A 25,310-nucleotide genomic window follows, 5' to 3' on the forward strand; every position below is an offset into this window, starting at 1 on the left:
CACCGCCCGTAAGTATGCGAAGTTTAATAAGATTCTGTTGGAAACTAATAAATAAATGGGACCCCAAACTTGCCATTTTTTTTTCTACAAAGAAATGTATACCAGGGGCAACATTTGCATATTTAATAAACGGGGAAACAGAACAACCGTCACTCTTGTCACGCTCTGGTTTATTGAACTAAATTTGCACACACGAAAAGGTCGCTACAAAGGGTAGTGCATCATGTAAGCCTGCACAAAACATCCAGATGATCTGGGGATGTTTTGTGCAGGCTTACATAATGCACTACCCCTACAAAGGTACATACATCCTAGCACTGGCAAAACTGAATGTGTCACGTGATCCTATTCCTACACATAACATTTCCTTGTAAAATTCGTAAGTTCCATCTTTTCATTAGTTTCCAACAGAATCTAACGAAAATTAGCATAGTTACTAAATTCAATACGATAAATCTTCGGAGGTGGTTTTTTGTTCATAAGATCAAATACGACAAGTTGTCGATTTGCGTGACATTGATACATAGGTCCATTCCTTGTTGGATTGTCACATCAAAAGTATATTGAATGTACTGTAAAAAACACTCAAACAAAGGTTACGTGATAAGATCATTTTGTTTTTGATCTGTTATGATATGTCACTTTACGTTGAATGAAATGAAATTTACGTATTAATAGGCATGCCTAAAAACAGTAAAAGTCTCTTCATAGATGTACACTTTCTTTGTTATGAGTACTGAGTATGAAAGCAGCTGCGAAGCCACAAAGAGGGCACAAAAAACTAAACACATTTAGAGTGTCTGAAGACAGACTAATTGAAAACATGAAATGTCATGACAGTTAGCCTAAAATACACTCCATTTAGCCCCGTAACTGGGTCCTGGGGTGCTGGTGACCCCCCCCCCCCCCCCCCTTCCCCGTTTTGTAAGCCTTTTTAAAGCAAACAACCAACAACAGGTGGTGAAAACAACATGACAATCTGGCAAGTACCCTCACTTTGAAAAATCCTGGCTATGCCCCTGAAAATAGTTCTCAGGAAGGGGGATAACCCTTATGGACAACTGTATCCCATATAATTTGACTCTTACCTATAGTGCCATTTTATCATTTCAGCATTTCTTGTTTTGAACACACCCACACTTAAGTTAATAGACAAGTATACATGTAGTGTACAAATTATATGGATCTCAATGAGCAGCGTTGGTAAATAATGTTAACCGAAAAATTATGAATGAACTGGAAATTATCAATATATTACTAAACTATGCATAATTTGTAAATGGACTTACACTATTGCAGCAAATATAAATATTTGTCCCTAATGTTCACATCTGGCTAAATCTCTGTTTGGATCAATTTTTGTTTTCCTACCATTCATTGTGGTTTTGCAAATGTACATGTACAGCTGTACTCATTCACCAAACAGTTTCTGGTTCCTGAGATAATCATTAATGGAAATGCTCAGGCAGTAAAATACATGTAGGAATCATTGAATAACCTTAACACAAATGTTTGTAAAGCTAATGAAAATCTTCAGGTTACAGTCAGAAATTCGGGAACATTCTTTTTAGTCTATTGCAGGTTAACTGTACAGTTAACAATAGGTACGGAGTTCAATAGGGAGTTAAGGCTTAATTGCGTGTCAACTAAAACAATGCCTCATAAGCGGGATATAAACACTGGTATTGTACAGTACCCAACTGAAGAGTGTTACCCCTGCACAAGCATTACATGTAAATACTGTTGTATGCACATGTACATGAAAATGTGGCAGAATGCAATTGATAATTTGATTTTATAACACTTGTCTATTCCCGGCAGTCCAACTTTCTAAAAGATTACCAGATAAAGTTGCTATACCCTGTTGCCAGCCCCTAGTAAGGTCAGATCATGTGTACTAAGTGTTGATCGATACTCTCAATCGGTACCCTCGATTGACATCTTGATCCATACTCGATCGACATCCCAATCGATACTTGGTCAACACGCTATTGACGCTCTATCAACAGTGGGTCAATAGTCAGCCGAGTATCAACCAACTCATGTGAATCAATCGAAAATTAGTCGACTCTCGAGCAACTATCAACCGAGATGTCAATGGAGTGTCAATCAAGTGTCAACCGAGGTGCCGATGGAGTGTCGATTGAGTATCAATCAAGGTTTGACCAAAGGTATCGATTGAGGGTATTGATCAAGGGTATCAATTTAATTTAAGCTGACTAACATGGGTCCCAATTCAATTTAATCTAAGCTGACTAAAAATGAAAATTATTTCCATTCTCTCTTAGTTAGAGTTAACAAAATTTCTGTCAGCAAAATGTCAGATTCTGCACGTCCACTGCGGCAGTTAAATTAAACCTTCAGCAACTTCACTTGCTCCTCATCAGTTCAGTTGATATCCCAGAAACGTCCACTGCTGTGATCGGAGTAACTGCGGCTAATAGTCTCTTCAAATTCGTCATCCGCCGATCTTCGCGAACGTCTGAAAGCGAGTAAACCATTCGTGATAGTAGCAATCAAGATTAAAATTAACCCGGCAATCACCAAAACAAGGTAGACGCGGTGTGACTTGTTCAGAATTGTGAAATTCTTTTTAGACTTCAAGCCGATGATAAGAGCAATGAAGGCGATCATTAAAAGAGAGGTGAGGACATTGCTGAAGAACGTGCCATAGCGAAGGGAAACTCGACATATTGGAATACGCTTCAAGGAACATTCAGCGCTACCAAGGATCCTCGCCAGAAGAAACGATGACGTAAATAGAAGAAGTAGTCCATTTACAATCGCAGCCAAGAATAACACAAACAAGGGGCAGTTGACATCCTTGCTGGACGCACCAGACTCAAAATTTGACCAACAAGAACGGCTGGAATTCTTCTTACCTACTTCCGCCTCGAGAAAACACACACCCAGGAAACAGACCTCCGCAGCCACAGATGACACACAGGCGAAGGCAAATAATGCTCGTGGATTGCAGTTTCCCATCAGATAACGACCAAGCCAGTTTCAGTAAGAAAATGGATTAAAATCTTGTTGTTTTAGATGACAACTTTGCAAAAGTGAAAGCCACTGTGTAGTGAAAGCAGATCGCGTGACAGCTCGTGACGATTGCCGCTGGCCAGCGAAAGACCTCCATCCGGACTCCATGCGTCTGCTCACTTTGCCTCGTTCCAGGCCTCTAATAAAACGGCACGACCAAAAAGGTTTTGGTCCGAAAAGTATTCTTCGTTTACACGTGACGCCATAATGTTCTAAAATCCAAAACTAAAAACCCACCAACGTTTTTATCCTCATCAGGCATATGGCATATGGCATAAGGTTGTGGTCACAATAGTGGGTTACAAAAGCAACTATAATGTGGAAAAAACCGGCCTTTGTTCCAGCTTGGAGTGCTTATAACTGAGAAAAGTTTGCAAGGTTTGAAAAACTTTCTGTGGATGGAAGTTCAAGGCTCTCAACAATTTTTTTTTTAATTTTTTTTTTTTTTTCTCACACTTGACGCGAAGTTGTATCTTAGCATCCTTACAACAATTCGATAACAAAATAAGAAGATCACCGAGCTATTTTAAAAACATCTCCTTTTAAATACATGCACTTCAGGCCCAAAGTAGGGGTGTTTAACAGGTCGTGATAAACTTACAGATCGCATAGTCGACAAAAAGCTAAGAAACTTTCGTCAGTTTAGTCTAAGGCTAGCTTTACAGCCTCTTGTTCAATTCACACCGAGGCATTTGGAAAATAGTTTTCACAAACGCCGTGTATATACTGTCTCTGTTCTTCTCTCAGGCTCAAATACGGAAGCGACAGGTCAAAAAATAGACACTCTAAGACTGCGTGTGGCTACTGTTAGGTTTAAGCTCGATTTCGGCCGCTTTCTCGAATCCGGTCTACCTTCGGGGGAGGAGCGCGGACTCCTTTCCCGAACAGCGGCCTGTAATCGAGCCTAAGGTTCAGTTCGTTTCTTTTGTATTTGTTTTCTTTTTGTTTCAGTAATTAATCGCTATTTGGTTGCTTTACTAACTTTGTGTTTTTGTTTTTGTTTGAGTATTATTCTTTAGCTTTCTTGACCTTTAGTCTAGCACAACATGTAGTTTTAAATCTATGTTCGTTTCTTTTGTAGTTTTTGCTAGTAACTATTGTGTGATTCGCTTTCTGCATATCACGTTGATTACTTGTGACTGCTTTCACAAATCCGATTTCTGGTCCCTTTCACTGTTTGTGGCATGGTTTTATGACTGTAATTACTTTGTGAACTTTTGTGTAACTGGCTTGTACAGCTTTATTACGTTTTAATACGAACAACCTAAGCCACGCCTTGTAAAGAGGTTTCAAGTAAGATCTCCAAAGCGAAAATTAGTCTTAAAATCGAAGAAATCTCTGAATTAAGGGTTTCAAATTTTAACCAATCGATAAAGTGACACTATTACATGAAAGATCACGTTGAGAGTAGTTATTTGATTAAGTTTGGTGCCGTTTTAGGTTGAACAGAGACCAATTCATGGAACTTGATATCGGCATGGATCAAAATCCATACAAACGTCTCTAATGTTGAGACAGCGTCCCCCAAAACCATATAAACTCTTAAATTTTTTTTATAATTTCTGTGATATTCTTAAAAATGGGCAAACAAACGTGATTTCCATCTCAGCTTCTTTCAAATGGTAGGTGAACGACGAGATTTTACAGTCGTCACAAAACTGATAACATATGCTATTTCAGAACATATTAAAAATAAAGAAGATATATATCATGCGTTATTAAAAATAGATATATAATCTGAACTTGTTTTGTATTTCTTTTCTTGAAAAGCATACTTTAAGAAAAATGTAGCATAATTTTCAAAAACGAGCATAATTTTGAGCATAATCGGGCAATGCTAGTAGCGTAATATGCTACTTTCACTAGCACAATCTATAAGTGCCTAACGCATGCTCTACATTAGATCAGAGGAACAAGCTATATAAGGCTTCTTCTGGTCATATATATCAGAATATGTTCCAGGGGGTGATGGATTGTTTTAGGCGCGGACATCCCAACCAATGCTTACCTGACCTTTTAAAGATGCTACTTTTAGCCCTCCGCCATATCTACACACGTGTACTTCACTTCTTGAAGTCTATCAATTTGGACAGTGCTTGGGTCAGAGATTCTCGCCACTATTAACTTTCTTTTCCCTCGTAAGTTCTCGTGCGTTTAGGGATGCGCCACCCTCGCATTTTAAGTGCGGGCATTGTAGCCAATGCTTACCTTACCTTTTAAAAATGTTACTTTTAGCCCTTCCCCAAATGTACACACGTGTATTTCACTTGTAGAAGACTATCGACTTGGACAGTGCTTGTGTGAGAGATTCTTGCCCCTATTACCTTTCTTTTCTATAGTGAGTTCTTGCACATTTAGAGAAGCGCCACTTTCGCGGTTTTGGTGTCGGGATCTTAAACTATGCTTACTGGACTTGTTAAAGATGCTACATTTTGCCGTTTTTGTCATCTACACACGTGTATTTTACTTGTGGTAGTCTGTGGCTTTGGACAATGCTTGGGTTGAAGATTCTGGCCCATTTATATCTTTTTTTCTCTCGCGCGTTTTGGTGCGTTTAGGGATTCGCCACACTCGCAATTTCGGTGTCGGCATCTCAAACTATGTTTACTGGACTTTTTGAAGATGCTTGATTTGGCCCTTTCACAAATATTCACACCTGTATTTCACTTGTGAAAGTCTATCGATTTGGACATAGCATATGTGGGAGATTCTTGCCCCTCTATTCTTTTTTTTCTCTCGTAAGTTCTCGCGCATTTAGAGATGCGCCACACTCGCGGTTTAGGTGCGGGGATCCTAACCAATGTTTACCTAACTTTTAAACATGCTACTTTTAGCCCTGCCCCACATCTACACACGTGTATTTCACTTGTAAAAGTCTAAGGATTTGGACAGTGCTTGGGTGAGAGATTCTTGCCCCTATATTATATCTTTTCTCTCTTAAGTTCTTGCGCGTTTAGAGATGCACCACACTCGCGTTTTGGGTGCGGGAATCTTATCCAATGGTTAGGTAACTTTCTAAAGATGCTACTTTTAGCCCTCCCTCAAATCTGCACACCTGTATTTCACTTGTAGAAGTCTATCGATTTGGACAGTGCTTGGATGGGAGATTCTTGCCCCTATCAACTTTCTTTTCTCTCGAAAGTTATCGCGCGTTTAGAGATGCGCCACACTCGCGCATTAGGTGCGTGGATCCCAAACAATGCTTACCTAACTTTTTAAAGATGCCCCTTTTAGCCCTGCCCCAAACATACACACGTGTATTTTATTTGTGGAAGTATATCGATTTGAACAGTGCTTGGGTGAGAGATTCTCGCCCAAATTAACTTTCTTTTCTCTCGTAAGTTCTCGTGCGTTTAGAGATGCGCCATCCTCGCATTTTAAGTGCGGAGATCTTAACCAATGCTTACCTAACTTTTTAAAGATGCTACTTTTAGCCATTCCCAAATCTAGACACGTGTATTTCACTTGTGGAAGTCTATAGATTTACACAGTTCTTGGGTGGGAGATTCTTGCCCCTATCAACTTTCTTTTGTCTCGTTAGTTTTCGGGCGTTCAGAGATGCTCCACACTCGCGTTTAGATGCGGGGATCCCAACCAATGGTTACCTAACTTTTTAAAGTTGCTACATTTAGTCCTGCCCCAAATCTACACACGTTTATTTCACTTGTAAAAGTCTATCGATTTGGACAGTTCTTGGGTGGGAGATTCTTGCCCCTATCAGCTTTCCTTCCTCTCGTAAGTTCTCGCGCGTTTAGAGTTGCGCCACTCTCGCGTTTTAGTTGCAGGGATCCCAACCAATGCTTACCTAACTTTTTAAAGATGCTACTTTTACCCATCCCCCAAACCTACACGCGTGTATTTTACTTGTGGAGGTATATCGATTTAAACAGTGCTCATGTGGGAGATTCTTGCCCCTATATTCTTTCTTTTCTCTCGTAAGTTCTCGGGCGTTCAGAGATGCGCCACACTCGCGTTTTAGGTGCGGGGATCCCAACATATGCTTACCTAAATTTTTACAGATGCTCCTTTTAGCCCTGCCCCACATCTAGACAGGTGTATTTTACTGGTGGAAGTCTAAGGATTTGGACAGTGCTTGGGTAAGAGATTCTTGCTCCTATATGATTTATTTTCTCTTGTAAGTTCTTGCGCGTTTAGAGATGCGCCACACTTGAGTTTAAGTGGGGAAATGCCATCCAATGCTTACTTAACTTTCTAAAGATGCTAATTTTAGCTCTCCCTCAAATCTACACACGTGTATTTTACCTGTGGAAGTAAATCGATTTGGACACTGCTTAGGTGAGAGATTCTCGGTGATATCAACTTTTTTTTACTCTCGTAAGTTGTCGCGCGTTTAGAGATGCTCCACACTCGCGTTTTAGGTGGAGGAATCCCAACCAATGCTTACCAAACGTTTTAAAGATGCTACTTTTGTCCTTCCCCAAATCTACACACGTGTATTTTACTTGTAGAAGTCTATCGATTTGGACAGTGCTTGGATGGGAGATTCTTGTCCCTATCAACTTTCTTTTCTCTCGTAAGTTCTCGCACGTTTAGAGATGCGTAACACTCGCGTTTTAGGTGCGGGGATCCCAACCAATGCTTACCTAACTTTTTAAAGATGCTACTTTTAGCCCTCCCTTAAATCTACAGACTGCACTTTACTTGTGGGAATCTATTGATTTGGAAAGTGCTTAGGTGACAGATTCTCTCCCCTATTGACTTTTTTTTTCTTGCAAGTTCTCACGCGTTTAGATATGCGCCACACTCGCGTTTTAGGTGTGGGTATCCCATCCAATATGTACCTAGCTTTTTAAAGATGCTGGTTTTAGCCCTTCCCCAATTCTACACACGTGTATTTCACTTGTGGAAGTCTATCGATTTGGACGGTGCTTGGATGAGAGATTCTCGCCCCTATTAACTTTTTTTCCTCTCGTAAGTTCTCGCACGTTTAGAGATGCTCCGCACTCGAGTTTCAAGTGCGGAGATCCCAACCAATGCGCACTAACTTTATAAAGATGCTACTTTTAGCCCGGCCCCAAATCTACACACGTGTATTTCACTTGTGGAAAACTATCGATTTGCACAGTTTTTGGGTTGGAAATTTCCACCCATATCAACTTTCGTTTCTCTCTTAAGGTCCTGCGCGTTTTAGGTGCGGGAATTCTAACCAATGCTTACCTGACTTTTTAAAGAGTTACTTTAAGCCCTCCCCCAAATCTAGACACGTGTATTGCAATTGTTAAAGTCTATTGATTTGGACAGTGATTGGTTGGGAGATTCTCGCCCCTATTAACTTTCTTTTCTGTAGTAAGTTCTCGCACGTTTAGAGAACGCCACACTCGCAGTTTTGGTGTCGGGATCTCAAACTATGCTTCCTGGACCTTTTAAAGATGCTAGATTTAGCCTTTTTTCAAATCTACACACGTGTATTTTACTTGTGGTAGTCTGTCGCTTTGGCAAACGCTTGTGTTGGAGAGTCTCGCTCATTTATATTTATATTTATATTATATTTTCCTGTGTTTTTGTGCGTTTAGAGATGCCGCCAATGGCGATTTCGTTGTCGGCATCTCAAATTATGCTTAGTGGACTTTTTGAAGATGCTTGATTTGGCCCTTTCTCAAACCTACACCGTGTCTTTCACTTGTGGAATTTTATTGATTTGGACAGTGTTGTGGTTGGAGATTCTCGCCCATATAAATGTTTTTTCTCTCGTATGCTCTCGCGCGTTTAGAGATGCGCCACCCTCGCGTTTTAGGTGCGGGGATTCCTATCAATGCTTACCTAACTTTTTAAAGGTGCTACTTTTAGCCCTTCCTCAAATCTACACACGTGTATTTTACTTGTGGAAGTCTATCGATTTGGACATAGCTTGGGTGGGAGATTCTTGCCCCCTATATTCTTTCTTTTTTTTCTCGTAAGTTCTCGCGCGTTTAGAGATGCGCCACAATCGCGTTTTAGGTGCGGGAATCCCAACCAATCCTTACCTAACTTTTTAAAGATGCAACTTTCAGCCCTGCCCCAAATCTACACTAGTGTATTTTACTTGTGGAAGTCTATCGATTTGGACAGTGCTTGGGTGAGAGATTCTCGCCACTATCAACTTTCTTTTCTTTAGTAAATTCTCGCGTGTTTAGAGATACGCCCCTCTCGCGGTTTTGGTGTCGGGATTTTAAACTATGCTTACTGGACTTTTTAAAGATGCTAGATTTGGCTCTTTCTCAAACCTACACTCGTGTATTTCACTTGTGGTAGTCTGTCGGTTTGGACAATGCTTGGGTTGGAGATTCCCGCCCATTTATATCTTTTTCTCTCGCGTGTTTTTACAAGTTTAGAGATACACCACACTCACGCGTTTCGGTGTCGGCAACTTAAACTATCCTTACTGGACTTTTTAAAGATGCTAGATTTCGCCCTTTCTCAAATCTACACACGTGTATTTTACTTGTGGAAGTCTATCGATTTGGACAGTGTCTAGGTTGCAGATTCTCGCCCATATCAACTTTTTATTCTCTCGTAAGTTCTCACGCGTTTAGAGATGCGCCACACTGGCGTTTTAGGTGCGGGGATCCCAACCAGTAATTACATAACTTTTTAAAGAAATTACTTTTAGCCGTCTTCCAAATCTACACACGTGTGTTTCTTTTGTGGAAGTCTATTGATTTATAATGGTAATTGAACTGAGTAGAGTGCAATTTGTATAGGTAATCATACGGTTTCGAGTTCAATTTGGAATTAATTTGCGCGAGTGAGTTTTTCAAAAAGTTGAAATTGCATGAGCCGCTTCGGCGAGTGCAATTTCAACATTTTGAAAAACTCACAAGTGCAAATTAATTCCAAATTGAATGAGAAAAAGCGTATGATTACTTATTAATATTATAAACATGAAAAAAATTTGCGCAGAGCAAGTGCCGGAAGACCTTTCTTGAAGCCATTTTTTCGCATTCGAGAAAACTTTTTTCAAAGTTTCCACACAAAATTTTCGTCATCATTTTACGTAATATCATTGGCTTGGAAAATTTCCTATTGTCTTTCAGCCCATCATAATCCAGAATTACAATGTGTAATTTGCACTGGTGTTACACTTTTTGCACCGGTGTTACACTTTTTGCACTGATGTTACACTTGAACTGCACTGCTCTCAGCCAATCAGAATCGAGTAATTTTTTCATGTATATTATTAGGTCTGAAATCATACGCGTGATTTCAAAATCGAACGCGCGCGCAGCCCGAGTTCGATTTGAAATCACAAGTATTATTTCAGACCAAAATTGCACTCCACTCAGTTCAATTGCCACTTTATTAGATCCATTTTGAAATGGCACAATTATATTGCCTTAAATCTTGGATTTTTGGTGTATTGTTCCAGTAGCCGGTTTGTTAAAAAAAAAAAAAAGAGGAACCGGAAACGCCTTTACACTTGTGTAGACTTTAGGGAGAGCCAAAACTAGCATTTTTAAATAGCCCCGTAACCACAGTTTGGATCCCAACAACAACAACAACAACAAAAAACCCGAGTGATCCGCATCGCTAAACGCGCGAAAACACGCACATGAAAAAATGATATAAATGGGCGAAAAACTTTAACCCAACCATTGTCCAAAGCGACAAACTTCCGCAAGTAAAATACACGAGTGTAGATTTGAGGGAGAGCTAAAAGTAAGATCTTTAAAAAGTTAAGTAAGCATTAGTTAAGATCCTCGCACCTAAAACGTGAGTGTGGCGTATCTCTCTAAACGCACGAGAATTTACGAGAGAAAAGAAAGTTGATATGGGCGAGAATCCCTTACCCAAGCAGTGTCCAAATCGATTGACTTCCAGAAGTGAAATACTTGTGTGTAGATTTGGGAAAGGGATGAAAGTAGCATCTTTAAAATGATAGGTAAGCATTGGTTGGGATCCCCGCACCTTAAACGCAAGTGTGATGCATCTCTAAACGCGCGAAAACTCATTAGAGAAACGAAATATAATATAAGCAAGAATATTTAACCTAAGAACTGTCCAAATCCATAGACTTTTACAAGTGAAATACACTTGTGTAGATTTGAAGGGTGGGGGATGCGGGGAAGGGGGGGGGGGTTTCTTTAGACTTTCACAAGTGAAAAATTTGTTTGTAGGTTTGAGAGAGAGCTAAAAGTAGCATCTTTAAAATATTAGGTGAGCATTGGTTAGGATCCTGGCATCTAAAACGCGAGTGTGGCGCATCTCTAAACGCGCAAGAATTTTCGAGAGAAAAGAAAATTGATATGGGCGAGAATCTCCAAACTTAACACTGCCCAAATCGATAGTCTTCCACAAGTAAAATACACTTGTGTAGATTTGGCGCAGGGCTAAAAGTAGCATCTTTATTAAGTTAGGTAAGCATTGGTTGGGATCCTCGTACCTGAAACGCGAGTGTGCCGAATATCTAAACGTGGAAAAACACGCAGGAGATAAGAAAATTGACATGGGAAAGAATATGTAACCCAAGCACTGTCTAAATCAATAGACTTCCACATTTAAAATACACTTGTGTAGATTTGGGGAAGGGCCAAAACTAGCATTTTTAAAGAGACACATAAGCATAATTTGGGATCCTCACACACAAACCTTGAGTGTGCCGCATCGCTTAACGCGCGAAAGCACGCGAGTAAAAAAAAGATACAAATCGGCGAGAATCCTTAACCCAAGCATTCCTAAAAGCGACAGACTTTTACAAGTAAAATACACGTGTGTAGATTTGGAGGAGGTTAAGAGTAGCATCTTTAAAAAGTTAAGAAAGCATTGGTTACGATCCCAGCACCTAAAACGCGAGTGTGGCGCATTTCTAAACGCGCGAGAACTTACGAGAGAAAAGAATGTTGATATGGCCAAGAATCTCTCACCCAAGCAATGTCCAAATCCATAGACCTCTACAAGTAATATACGCGTGTGTAGATTTGGGGGAGGGCTAAAAGTAGCATCTCTAAAAAGTTAAGCAACTATTGGTTGGGATCACCGCACCTAAAACGCGTATGTGGCGCATCTCTAAACGCGCGAGAATTTACGGGAGAAATAAAAGTTAATATAAGCGAGAATATTCAACCTAATAACTGTCCAAATCGATAGACTTTTACAAGTGAAATACACTTGTGTAGATTTGGGGGAGGGCTAAAAGTAGCATCTTTAAAAAGTTAGGTAAGCATTGGTTGGAATCACCGCCACTAAAACGCATATGTGGCGCATCTCTAAACGCGCGAGAACTTATGGCAGAAATGAAAGTTGATATAAGCGAAAATATTCAAGCTAAGAATTGTCCAAATCCATAGACTTTTACAAGTTAAATACGCGTGTGTAGATTTGGGGGAGGGCTAAAAGTAACACCTTCAAAAAGGTAGGTAAGCTATGGTTGGGATCCCAGCACTTGAAACGCGAGTATGGCGCATCTCTAAATGCGGGAGAACACGCAGGACAAAAGAATTTTGACATGGAAAAGAATATCGAACCCAAGCACTATCCAAATCAATATATTTCTACAAGTTAAATACACTCAAGTAGATTTGGGGAAGGGCCAAAACTAGCATTTTTAAAGAACCATGTAAGCATAGTTTGGGATCCCCACACAAAAAGTGCGAGTGTGCTGCATCGCTAAACGCGCGAAAACACGCGGGACAAAAGAAAATTGACACGGGAAAGAATGTCTAACCCAAACACTGTCCAAATCGATAGATTTCTACAAGTTAAATACAGGTGTGTAGACTTGGGGGAGGGCCCAAACTAGCATCTTTTAAGAGCCATGTAAGCATAGTTTAAAATCCACGCACAAAAAACGCGAGTGCGCCGCATCGCTAAACGCGCGAAAACACGCGGGACAATAGAATAAAGAATATCTAAGCCAAGCACTGTCCAAATCGATAGATTTCCACAAGTTAAATACACTCAAGTAGATTTGGGGAAGGGCCAAAACTAGCATTTTAAAAGAGCCATGTAAGCATAGTTTGGGATCCACACACAAAAAACGCGAGTGTGTTGCATCGCTAAACGCGCGAAAACACGCGGGACAAAAGAAAATTGATATGAGAAAGAATATCTAACCCAAGCACTGTCCAAATCGATAGATTTTCACAAGTTAAATACACTCGTGTAGATTTGGGGAAGGGCCAAAACTAGCATTTTTAAAGAGCCATGTAAGCATAGTTTGAGATCCCGAGACAAAATGCGCGAGTGTGCCGCATCGCTAAACGCGCGAAACCACGCGGGACAAAAGAAAATTGACACGGGAAAGAATATCTAACCCAAACACTCTCCAGAGCGATAGATTTCCACAAGTTAAATACACTCGTGTAGATTTGAGGAAGGGCCAAAGCTAGCATTTTTAAAGAGCCATGTAAGCATAGTTTGGGATCTCCACACAAAAAACGCGAGTGTACTGCATCGCTAAACGCGCGTAAACACGCGGGACAAAATAAAATTGACATGGTAAAGAATATCTAACCCAAGCACTGTCCAAATCGATAGATTTCTACAAGTTAAATACACGTGTGTAGATTTGGGGGAGGGCTAAAAGTAGCATCTTTAAAAAGTTAAGTAAGCATTGGTTAAGATCCCACACCTAAAACGCGAGTGTGGCGCATCGCTAAGCGCACGAGAACTTACGAGAGAAAAGAAAGTTGATAGTGGCGAGAATCTCTCACCCAAACATTTTGTAAATCGATAGACTTCCACAAGTTAAATACTTTTGTGTAGATTTGACGGAGGGATAAAAGTAGCATTTTTAAAAAGTTAGGTAAGCATTGGTTGGGATCCCGGCACCTAAAATGCGAGTGTTGCGTATCTCTAAACGCGCAAGAACTTACGAGAGAAAAGAAAGTTGATAGTGGCGAGAATCTCTCACTAAAGCACTCTCCAAATCGATAGACTTCCGCAAGTGAATTACACGTGTGTAGATTTGAGGAAGGGCTAAAAGTAGCATCTTTAAATGTTAGGTAAGCATTGGTTTGGATACCCGCACTTAAAACGCGAGTGTGGCGCATCCCTAAACGTGCGAGAACTTACGAGAGCAAAGAAAGTTGAAGAGAGAATATCCAATCCAAACACTGTGCAAATCAATAGTTTTCCACAAGTAAGATACACGTGTGTAGATTTGGGGGAGGGCTAAAAGTAGAATCTTGAAAAAGTTAGGTAAGCATCGGTTGGGACCCCTGCTCCTTAAACGCGAGTGTGGCGCATCTCTAAACGCGCGAGAACTTACGAGAGAAAAGAAAGTTGATATGGGCGAGAATCTCTCACCCCATGAGGGGACGCAGATGACTTCTACTGTAATTATCTCATCGTGGTTTTTTTTTTTTTTTTCTTCTTTGTTTTGAATTCTATGAGAACAGGGTTGTATTTCCCTAAGGCCGTGGGCATAATTTGTAAAAACACTGAGTTCTCATAAATCGTTTAGAAATTCTTCAATCCAGTTGAAATTTATGTTGCTGGCACATGGGTGGGCACTTTATATGTAGACCGTGATGTAAGATACCTTAAACTACTTTTACTCTTCATGAAGCACTGCTACGTTAGTCTGCTTTATAAATATTTAACTGCTCTGGTCGAGTTTTTAATTTCAATATGATTAAACGTTCTTTTTGTGCGTGCCTGTTAAAATGATACAAAATTGACAATTTTAGTAATTTCAATTTGAAGAAAAGGCCCTGTTTGTACCTTCTTGTTACTTGATGAAAATTTTGCTGGGTTTGTTTTACCAGCGCGCTTCATGACGCCTCCTGGAATTAGCTATACCTTCCCTAGTTGAATCGTCATCAGTTTATCGTACGTTATTTAGGTTATTGATCGAAAAAATAATTATTCTCTTGAACCTTAGTTCCTCTATTTTCAGGGGATGGGGGGTGGGTTCACTTCTTTCGGAGGTCGTTACTTACGGACTTTTACGATTCGTCGCGTGTACGAACTATTGGCCAAGCGATTGGCCAAGCCATTGGTAGCTGTACATGGTCTACTAAAGCACTGACAATCTATCTTAGCTCCATCTACTAAGTTTCTCCTCGCGCTTTGTCTTTTTGTTTTTGCCCTCGGCTGTGTAATTGTGCGATATTTTCTACACAATAACTTCAATTGCCGAGCATGATAATACTGCATGTGGCTCCCTTTGCCAACGACATACTCAGCCTTATTCCAGATCATCTGGGTTTTTATTCCTTAAGATCTGTGTTAGATTGATTAATCAAACGCTCCTTTACGCCCGGACAAGCATCTCGATGCAAGCTCAGAGTTTATTGTGATGGCTTTCATTGGATAAACAAGACATTTACGTCTGCTCGCCGCGCTCAACATCCATTCGTAGGCACTTTGGTATCTTTAAGTTCAGTTCGTAGATCTGAACTTGGTGCAGGGGTAGAAGCATAGGAAGATTCATGTTATGTAATTCGTTCATCATTGCGAGATTACTTGATTTATCAACATTGCCCGGTTTTGTCTCCTGACGTTTTTTTCCTGCCCAAGTCTTTCTTCACGTGTGTTTAGACGTGATCCGATATATAATGACCTTGTTTTGTTCCAGATTATTGGCGTCGGTGGAGTCCGCCATCAATTGAAAGCATCGGGAATGACTCGAACGCACTATTTACTTTTAAAGCACTGTTAATATCGTGACTTCATTTTAAAGCTTGTCTCATATTCCATAGGCCCTTTCTGGTTTATTTTTTATGGTATTAAAATATCATCGACATGTCACTGAAACAGATTATGACGCCTTCCCTGGCCGCAAGACGAAGAACCCTAGTGAGAGTATGTAAGGAATGCTAGGAAAATTACCTACCATTTCTCTGCGGTACTGACAGCAGAAGTTCCCTGCGTCCCGTCATGAGAGGTTTGCGTTTGACAGGCTTATAACCCTCACATTGCGTCTCTCCACCAAGAAGCGGTGAATTGTCAGGTCTTCTCAGTGGCTAATATACTGTGTATGTGTATGAATGTGTGTGTTTATGGAGAGTGGAGGGGGAGGGAGTGGTGTGGATTACCCTGGGATGAACTGCTAACATCCTAAGGAAGTGAACCTTTTTAAAGTGAAGGAACCCTTTTAACCAGGAGGTTCTAATTTGCTTTAATTTGTGTTTCTAAAGATGAGTACAAACACACCCACTCATCTGCTCTTACCCAATTCAGTCAACTCTCCCCCTCCCTCGCCAAAAAACAAAAAATACAAAAATACAAAAAAAAAATAAGAAAGAAACTCAGGAAACATTGTTCCGGTTGAAATTTCATTTAATTGCCATTTTTTGACACCAGTGCAATTTATTGAAAGTAAACGTAACATGTAGTTTGCAGTGACATGAATTTCTATTTACATAGCAGTCATCTTCTGTATTGAGTGCTTTGTACTTTAATAAAGCATTAACAGTTTTTCAGTCTTTCGTTGCTTTTAATTTTACCTAATGGCAACAACGGCTTCAGATTTAAATCTAAACGCGAACTTTCTCATTTCTTCTTGTCGCCCACAATAAATCAATGGATTAAGGAGCGAGTTGAACGTGACGAATGTGGCAACATATGACACTAACGCCGATGGAGCTAATCCCAAACCGCCTAATACGAGAACGAAAACTACGGGCACAAAGCACAGTACAACAGCACCGACCATAATCACAGTTGTCTTGAGCGCTTTGTGCTCCTTAGCGAATCTTTCCACTTCCTCTTGAGGCAGCTGATGAGCTTTGATCATCTTCCGGTGGCGAAGTATTTCCCGATACAAAATCAAGTAAGAAAATACAATGAAAAGAACGCAAAAAATATAAATGGCAAGTGAAAATGCTAACAACGTTTTGTTTTCCAAGTCTCTGGTTACTCCAGAAATTAGAGAAACGATCCAGAATGTGATCACTGTCACCTTAATTCTTCGCGTTGTGACAATAGCTGTATAGCGAAGAGTAAATTTGATGGCTATAAGTCTCTCGCAAGTTATCAACATCAGATGGAGACAAGAGCAAAGAGACAGGGCGTGTATAGAAGAGTAATGAAAAGTGCATAGAATCATTTCAGTTTCATTCATACCAAGAAGCTGGAAAGTTCTGCACAGGATAAACGACGGCTGCACGATCAGACCAGTTAAGACATCAGTTGCCGCTAAACAGGCCAGCAAGATGTTGGGGTAACTCTGAAGTCTTGTTCTTTTTTTCACGGCCATTATCACCAACACGTTGAGCAAAACTGTCACGGGACTTGTGATGATGTTAATGATAATGGTGATGATAAGATGAACCTCGGGTGGGTTATTTGGTGTTCCGCCTTCCATGCTAATATTTGTAAAGTTGTTAAAATTTGAACCGGAGAGGTTGTAGGCCATGTTATAGGACGACGTAGAATGAGAGCGTTTTACTGTCTCTGAATAAGAAATGTTACGGTATTTATTGCTGCCGAAGATGAGAACTGTAAATGTCACCGACTCTTAATTAAGTGTGTAAAAACTTCAATATTATCTTGGGAGATTAATCATTGACCATGTTAGCTAAATGAGTTTTCGCTGATTTCGAAATTATCTTTTTATGTTTAAGCTAATCAGATTCTCATCACAAATGTTTTGTTCGTTTTTTTCCCACACCTTATTATGTCAGGTTATTTTGCTAGCAGGGGGGAGGTTTATTGAACAGAGTTTTTAGGGAAGGTCCACTCCAATAAATCGTTCCAATATGTATTCACCATTTTTCCGAGAAAAGGGTGACTTTTCGGAAATAATAATAAGACTAACGAAAGGAACATGATAACCCTTTGTAGTACCTACATTTGACAAATAATCGAGCGACTTCTACTATATTTTCAGCTTAGTATTTACATAAATTGGTTAGATAAGCTCGTCGTTGGGCATACCCACGGTTGCGACCACCTCTCGGAAGCGACCACAACTCCTCAGCAACCAGTTTTCCAAACTACCAAAGGTTTTCAAGCCAAATCACTATATTTGAAACCTCTTGTAAGCGACCACCTCTCGTGAGCGACCGCGACCACTTTTAGAGCTAAAAGTTTGAAATTTTCTTTTGTTTTTAACCTTCTGTAAGCGAGCACTTGACAGACAGTAGAGGGGAAATTGGATCGAATAAGGTGTTGTAACATTATCGTATTCCTGGATAGTACAAGGGATGGAAATCTCTCAATGCGTGCGAAATACCGGATTTTTTTTTTGTTTTTCGCAAAATTGACTTTTCACTTGAATAAAACATTTAAAACATGGGGTAAGTTTCTGTAGTTACCTTATGCTAATGGCAAAAATTTGACCCAATACGGTCTAAATTTTCCTAAGCGACCGCCTCCAATAAGCGAGCACCTAAGCTTAATGTTTTTGGTGGTCCCTTACGGGAGGTTCGACTGTATTCGATTCGCGTTAAGTTAAGCGTTTTTAGACGGTTCTGAAAAAAGTTCTTGAGCTCCTTCAGCTCTTGAATAGCGCCAATTTTATATACATCTAGCGCCATGACAGTTTTTCTACCATTCTCCGATACTTCAGCGGTGAAATCCCAACTGTTTTATGCATATTACCATCAACATGAAAAAGACATATAGAGAGTATTCCCCCCGGATTAGGTTGGTAAAACGTTTTGGAATCTTTTGATTTTACTGACAACTTAATCCACGCTCTCTAAATAGATTTTACGAGTGATTACCAAAACGAAAACTGTGTTAAAATCGAAAGCCCTGGACTAATACCGTGTTGCTCAACTTACGTCGAAAGCGCTGTTGAAAGCAACGTTGAAAGCGATGTTGAAATGAAGCGATGTATTTGTAGCTCCACACAAGAATACCGGCGGCGCACGGTACACATCACTAAAAGATGGCCGCATGAAACACAAAGCAAGGTCTACAGTCGTGAAATGTGAAAAGTCGCATCACTATTCCAACGAAATATACATACATTCATAGAGCCTTTATTTAAACATGGTTACATACATGTCAAAGCTTTATGCTTGTGGGTCGTGTACCAACTGATTGAAACAAAACGATTACAAAGGTTCAATATTTTAATTAAAATAAAAGAAAAAGATCTACATAAAACTTAAAGATTTTATACAGCATTTGTCGAGGTTAAAAATATTTAAAATAGTTGGTCGTTTGCGGAGCTAACACGTTAAAATTAAATTTCTTAAAAGTGGAACACTTTCCTATGTTTTTCACAAGAGACCTGATGTTTGTGCAGTCAAACATACAAACCGTACATAAGATCAGACGGTTTAGGACGAGTTTTAATTGCGTGTCGAAAATAATCAGGAATTTACTTTGGTTTTGGTTTTGATACAATTCAGAAAGTTTTCATATTTGTCAGGCTTCGAAATTACTCGTTCGATTATTCCGTGAAGTATTATTATGATAATCGTATTAGTAAGTTTTTGCCGTTTTCCATGGAAATCTTTTGAAAGCGGCAATTTTAACTTATTTGGGCAATCGGGGCAGTTAGTAAACGCAATATGCAAAGTATAATAACTTTTTTATTACATTAAAACCAACGCGTTATAAACTTACCGCGAAAACATGATATCTTCACACGTGAAAATAACATGTTATTTTCACATGTGAAAAGATCGCGTTGCTACGGTAACATAAAAAATGGCGCCTTTTGCAGCGAAGTTAAATGGTTCGTTATTTCGTGTTTATATAATAAATAAAACATTACATGGCCGCTTGAATATACGAAATTTCTCTTCTCGTGTTGAAAAACTTATTTCACTTGTTCGCTGCGCACGTTGGTAAAATATTTTCAACACTCCAAGAGAAATTTCGTATCTCCGTGCGGCCATGCATGCAATATCCTCTATGTATTCTTTTTTGAAACATCGCTTATATTAATCCTCCGTACTTAAAAATTGGAATACAAATAAAAGTTAATCGATTATCACTGACATTAGCATAATACATTAGTTATGAAATTGAGGCTTTTACTAAAAATGCTGCAACGTTTAAAATGGTCGTATTTAACAGTTTTCAATTTTCCTGTCGCAGAAAAGTGTAATTTAAAATACGTAAGTGCTATTTATTTATTTTTTTTTTTTTTAAAATAGCACCTGTGTTACTTTATTTGTTCGTTATACTTACGCATAATGCTTGTGACTACATGGAAAATCGAGGATCACGATGCATTTATAAACAGGTTTTTATATTAATTTACAATGAAGAAATGATTCTTTTTTGCGAACAGACCGTTTCAGTAGAGAAATTTCTGTATGTACCTCACTCCTATCTCACAAGGCTACAAGGCTAAGGCTTATCGATGAGCTTCACAGATAGAATCAATAAAACGCCGAGTACGAATATGGAAAGTATAGAAAATAATTGAAATTCGACAAACATTATATTCACATAGAAACTAAAATCCATTTTATAATTTTCAGCTCTCATGGGAGAATAATAAACCTTAAGGAATCATTTCTTTTATTGGCATGGAGTTGGCGAACATAACCGATCGGGAAACTCATTTTCTTAACGGAATAGGAAAGAAGAATCTGACACCTTGAACTGAAATAAAATTAGATAAAGCAACCAAATTTGGGCACAATTGGGTTTATTCCGGCGGCCTCATGGGCGGCAAAGCGGAGCACCATAGCTATAGGAAGAGAACCAGATGCATGCATAGAAATAGAAACCCATGCAACTCTTTTTTGATGGTCAACATGGCTAACGGCATGGATCACGAGCGCGTGCGCCATACGACAACGACGAAACGTCGCGCAACATGGCGGCTATACTCCAGCTAATACCGTCATACAGTCTTGGTTTGCAGCGTACATCTTTGATATTGGACATCCATGTTACGGTTTATTGACATCTGTCAAATCAATGTATCCGCTGACCAGTATCACGTGACCAAATCATGGGCTCAGGTTTAGAGCTCATCGAGGACACGTGTTTTTCTTTAAATTTGACCGCTGACCAAGAGCTGGTTTTCGATTGGATCGTAGGCTCATGTCAGGTTTACTTGTTTTAATCAGGGCAGTGTTGTTCGGAATAGCTAACCCAGGATTAAAAATTAACCGAAGAATAAATTTTTCTTGTATTAAAATGTTTTTCACTGCTTTTTTTTATGTAGCTTGAGATTATGCAGACTCGAAACAGAAGGCCAAACAATGTAAACAGAAGACGTCACCACAAAATTACAAAAATCAAATCAAAATTCTCGCTTATCCTGGCTTAGCTTAATCGGGCTTTGAACAACCCGGCCCAGGAGCTCCGTCCTTAGGCTTGGCTAAATATATATAATATTTCTTTATATTCATATATTTTTACCCCCATCCATAATATTTGAAACAATGAGCTTTGTAGGATCAACCGTGTAGATTTTACAATATTTATTTCAAGTCGTTTCATGAAAGCCAACGATTTAAATTAAGATCACCGGCAAAACGGATCGATATTGTGGAATATATTGCGTCAGCACTTGATTAGGTCAGTTAACAGCGGCGTGAGTACAGAGAATTCGTGCGCAATTTTTCAGTTTCTCAGCAGGTAATCTGCCTGTAAAAGATGTTAAAACGAGAGCTCCGATCGCGACATTACGTATCATGAAAATATCTTTGACTTATCATCACGAAGAGATATCTATAATCCATTGAAAAAAGATGATTTGCTTTTACATCCGCAACAAAAGCAGCTGCTCGCTGGCCTGGTTGAATTTTTTTCTTACTCTTTCCAGTAATTTTATTTTTTTACCTTTGTTACCGTTATTGTGAGACTTCGAGTAAAGGAAACTTTTATTTTTGGCTGACTTTTAGTTGTGTGTGTGTGTGGAGGGGATGGAGGGGGCGGGGGGGGGGGAGGAGAGGGGAAGATTGCCTTAAGTCCCTTTAGAAATATATGAGTATCCTTGATAATGCTTTTACTTACAGCGTCTTATCGCGGTGAGATTAGAGAAGATCTTTGGCGGTGACTTCTCGATTTGGTTGTCAGGCAGAAATCTACTATTTGAAATGATAAGCTCCAACAACATGACATAACATGGACTATCGAAAAAGAGAGTGGCAAAGCGTATATATGTTTTGGGTATATGTGTTTTATTCTTTTGGATATAGAACAACTATATGAAACATGATATGTCCTTAATAACCGCTGGCCTTGATTTACCATAACTAATTGTCAATGCATTGAGAATCATGTTTTTTTGTCTGCCATAAATTATGGTTCTGTGGGTCATCACCAACCGGTAACTACGTGATATATCGAGAACGTGCATAAAATATGTGTCAAACGATCGTTTTATCTGTGTCGAAACTTGATCTATCTTGGGCCCCATCCACACTACGCCGGAGGAATTTTAAAACAGAGGTTTCACTCTTAAACGTATCAAATATTTTCCTTCCACACTGCGTCGTAGGAATTTAAAAATGCAACAATCACCGGTCATTTTGGATTTGTGTTTTGAGGAAAACTTGGGCAGGGAAATCACGTGATTATCGTGATGTCATCGCTTTCGAAAAGCTCCGTTTTCAAAACGTTTTCCGTCCAAACGAAAATGAAAAGCCGGCGTTTCCAAATTCCTTCGGTCTGAAGAGCGTCTTCCAAAAGCTCCGTTTTCGTGACGGATTAGTGTGGACGGTAGACCTAACCGTAGAAATAAAGCTGCGTTTTCAAAATGTCTTCACCCCAACACTAAAACACAAAGCTGGCGTTTCCAAATTCCTTCGGTCTGAAGAGCGTCTTCCAAAAGCTCCGTTTTCGTGACGGATTAATGTGGACGGTAGACCTAACCGTAGAAATAAAGCTGCGTTTTCAAAATGTCTTCAACCCAACACTAAAACACAAAGCTGGCGTTTCCAAATTCCTTCGGTCTGAAGAGCGTCTTCCAAAAGCTCCGTTTTCGTGACGGATTAGTGTGGACGGTAGGCCTAGCCGTAGAAATAAAACTGTATTTAAAATTTTTCTGGCTTAGTGTGGACGCTGCCTAGGTCTATATTCACGGTATTTACCACTAATGATATTCATTCTGCAAACATGAGTGCAATAAGGCTTTAAAAATGTTTAGTTTCCTACACGATTGTCACTTTAACCTTTTTCAGTTCAATACTGGAAATATCGCAAGTACATGAAATATCAACTCGTCTATTTCGCCATAATCTTCTTTGACACACCCAAGCACTTTTCGTTTGGCTCGACTGTGTCCTTGGGTTCAAAAGTCCCTTGCAAGGAATTCTCAACTTGCCTCGGATAAACTGCCAACAGTCATTAAACCTTTTTCGATACTTTGGCAATCTCCAGGCGTAGACAAATGGATTCACCGCTGAATTTATGAACAAAAACCGGGACAATGCAACGTCAATCTTGTGGAAAGTTAATGAATGTTGGCAGGGTTTGCAAAAGTACAGTAGATGTAGAGTGATGTATTGAGGTATATAAGAGAAATAGAACAGCGAAAGAATAATGATAATTGTAACAGCCATATTTCGATTTTTTCGCAACGAAATACTTGAAATCGAGTCACACCCTCCTAGCTGAAGCTCTCGAGTTCGTCTCGCGAGAGCACGGAACACACTTGCGTAGATAACTGTCAACAAGATGGCAGGCAGCGAAGCGTGAGTGTGGAGATAAATTAGCGTGTATGTCTTCTCGGATATATACGTTATAGGGAGAACACACGTCGCTAAAGATACCATCCACAACACTGCAATAAAAATCTTGATTCTTCTCTTGGTGACGATGGATTTGTAATCCATGGGCTTGTTGATGGCGACGTAACAAGTTAATGACATGGCTATTATGGAATAGCTGCTCACAGATAGGGTTGTAGATAGCACGGTGTACATGATTGCCTTAAACACGAAAACATAAGGCATATGTTCAAGTCGTGATCGATAGACATCTCTCAAAGCCACAAGAAAAACATTGAATAGTCCCAGCAGTAAATCTGACGCGCTCAGATTCGTAATCAGGAAAGATGGCGGTGTACGCAGTGATCTACGAGGATCCTTGTAAGTCGTGAAGAGTAGAATGGAGTTTCCTACGATAATAACTGTTGCTAAAATGAATCCCACCACAGCTAAACTCAGCCAGTATGCCTTGTCATCGATTATCACCAAATAAAAATCGTACTTTGGATCAGTTACGTTTGCTGGTATCATGACAGAGTCACAAACTTCTAGCTGACTAAAGAAAATGATTGTTTTACGGAAGTTTCAAATTGATAAGAAACCTCTTCTGTTAGCGATAAAAGGCTAACGTTTTCACAGCTTGATCATAAATTATTGATGGGTTAACAACTTGCCAAGTAGCGAAATTAAAACCGTATGTAGATATTGTTATATGACATGTAAAATTCGGTTTGAAAACTCTCATTAGTGCATTGTTCTTGTATGGCAGCTGACTTTTAACACCAAAATAGCAACCATTTAGATCAATCGATATGATTGCCTTTTGCCAGGAAAGACAAGGACAGACGTGTCGCCTTTATTTCCTTACAAGTACAAACCGATAGCTTCTTACCTGTTTCGGTGAAATTCGGCTTAAAATTGTGCACAGTGCTGTATGATTCACAATTTACAGGATTTTACAACATGGTTTATACTTGACCGTCAGATGTGGCCACAGTAAGCTGGCGATAATCTTTAGTTTTTATATGCAAATTTCCTAATTGCAGGAAAACTGACAGTTTCAATTAAAATTTAAGTGAGATAGTTTTGTTATCTTGGTGTCTGTTTGGATAATCAACTTTACTAAGCCTGTTTTTTGTTTTTTTACTAATAACCCAGCATATACTTCTGCACCTGAAAACGTTTTCCATATATCATCGTGTATGAGAACAAGCGAATTTTATAATTGCCAACTTCGTTTTTCTTTCCTTCTCTCCCTTTGTTAATTTTTTTCTTTCTTTCTTCATAAAACTTACAAAAAGTTTAACCTCGCACTCCGCTAGAAATAAACGCAAAAATGCTAATCGTTAACCCCGCAATTTATGATAAAAAAAACTAGTTATATATGGGTTATTGACCAAGTGCGAGGTCAGGATGGCTGGATATTGGCCAAGTTCTTTTTTTTTTTTTTTTTTTTTTTCTTTTTTTTTTCCTGTGAGTTTATGGTCCATAAACACGCAAAGAAAAGAACGAGACCAATTTCCAGCGATTTTGACGGACCAAGCTTGGTCAATAAAGGATTTTTTATATGGGATAAAGAATACCAAAAAAAGGTGATCTTCGGGGAGATTTTTCTTGCGGGACACAGCGCGTAATCCCGAGCGGGCGAGATAGCTCTCTCTGGCTCGCTCGGGTAGCAAATCACAGCGGATTCGGTTCACCTTGCCTGCTCACGGAGCTAGCCATATAATGATGATTGTACAAAATAACTGGTTA

The 25,310-nt window shown here is 39.5% G+C and overlaps 3 protein-coding genes and 1 long non-coding RNA gene across 4 annotated transcripts in view; 1 reads left to right on the plus strand and 3 right to left on the minus strand.

Annotated features, from left to right (window-relative positions):
* Positions 1 to 25,310, plus strand: part of LOC145477895 (dipeptidyl peptidase 1-like) — a 214,226-nt gene that overhangs the window by 80,831 nt on the left and 108,085 nt on the right. The gene's annotated exons all lie outside the window — the stretch shown is intronic.
* On the minus strand, positions 112 to 3,193 carry LOC145479878 (uncharacterized). Its single transcript, XR_014048468.1, has 2 exons — positions 2,883 to 3,193; positions 112 to 2,482 (listed from the first exon to the last, which is right to left on the minus strand). It is a non-coding gene; the product is annotated as an uncharacterized LOC145479878 (long non-coding RNA).
* Positions 15,048 to 18,037, minus strand: LOC145467902 (histamine H2 receptor-like). Its single transcript, XM_081451532.1, has one exon. The coding sequence runs from the start codon at positions 17,336 to 17,338 to the stop codon at positions 16,424 to 16,426; it is 915 nt and encodes a 304-aa protein (XP_081307658.1). The 5' UTR covers positions 17,339 to 18,037; the 3' UTR covers positions 15,048 to 16,423.
* On the minus strand, positions 22,998 to 24,086 carry LOC145467910 (adrenocorticotropic hormone receptor-like). Its single transcript, XM_081451544.1, has one exon. The coding sequence runs from the start codon at positions 24,084 to 24,086 to the stop codon at positions 22,998 to 23,000; it is 1,089 nt and encodes a 362-aa protein (XP_081307670.1).

The sequence above is a fragment of the Orbicella franksi genome, chromosome 2, assembly GCF_964199315.1.
Source record: "Orbicella franksi chromosome 2, jaOrbFran1.1, whole genome shotgun sequence".
Taxonomy (NCBI): Eukaryota; Metazoa; Cnidaria; class Anthozoa; order Scleractinia; family Merulinidae; genus Orbicella; species Orbicella franksi.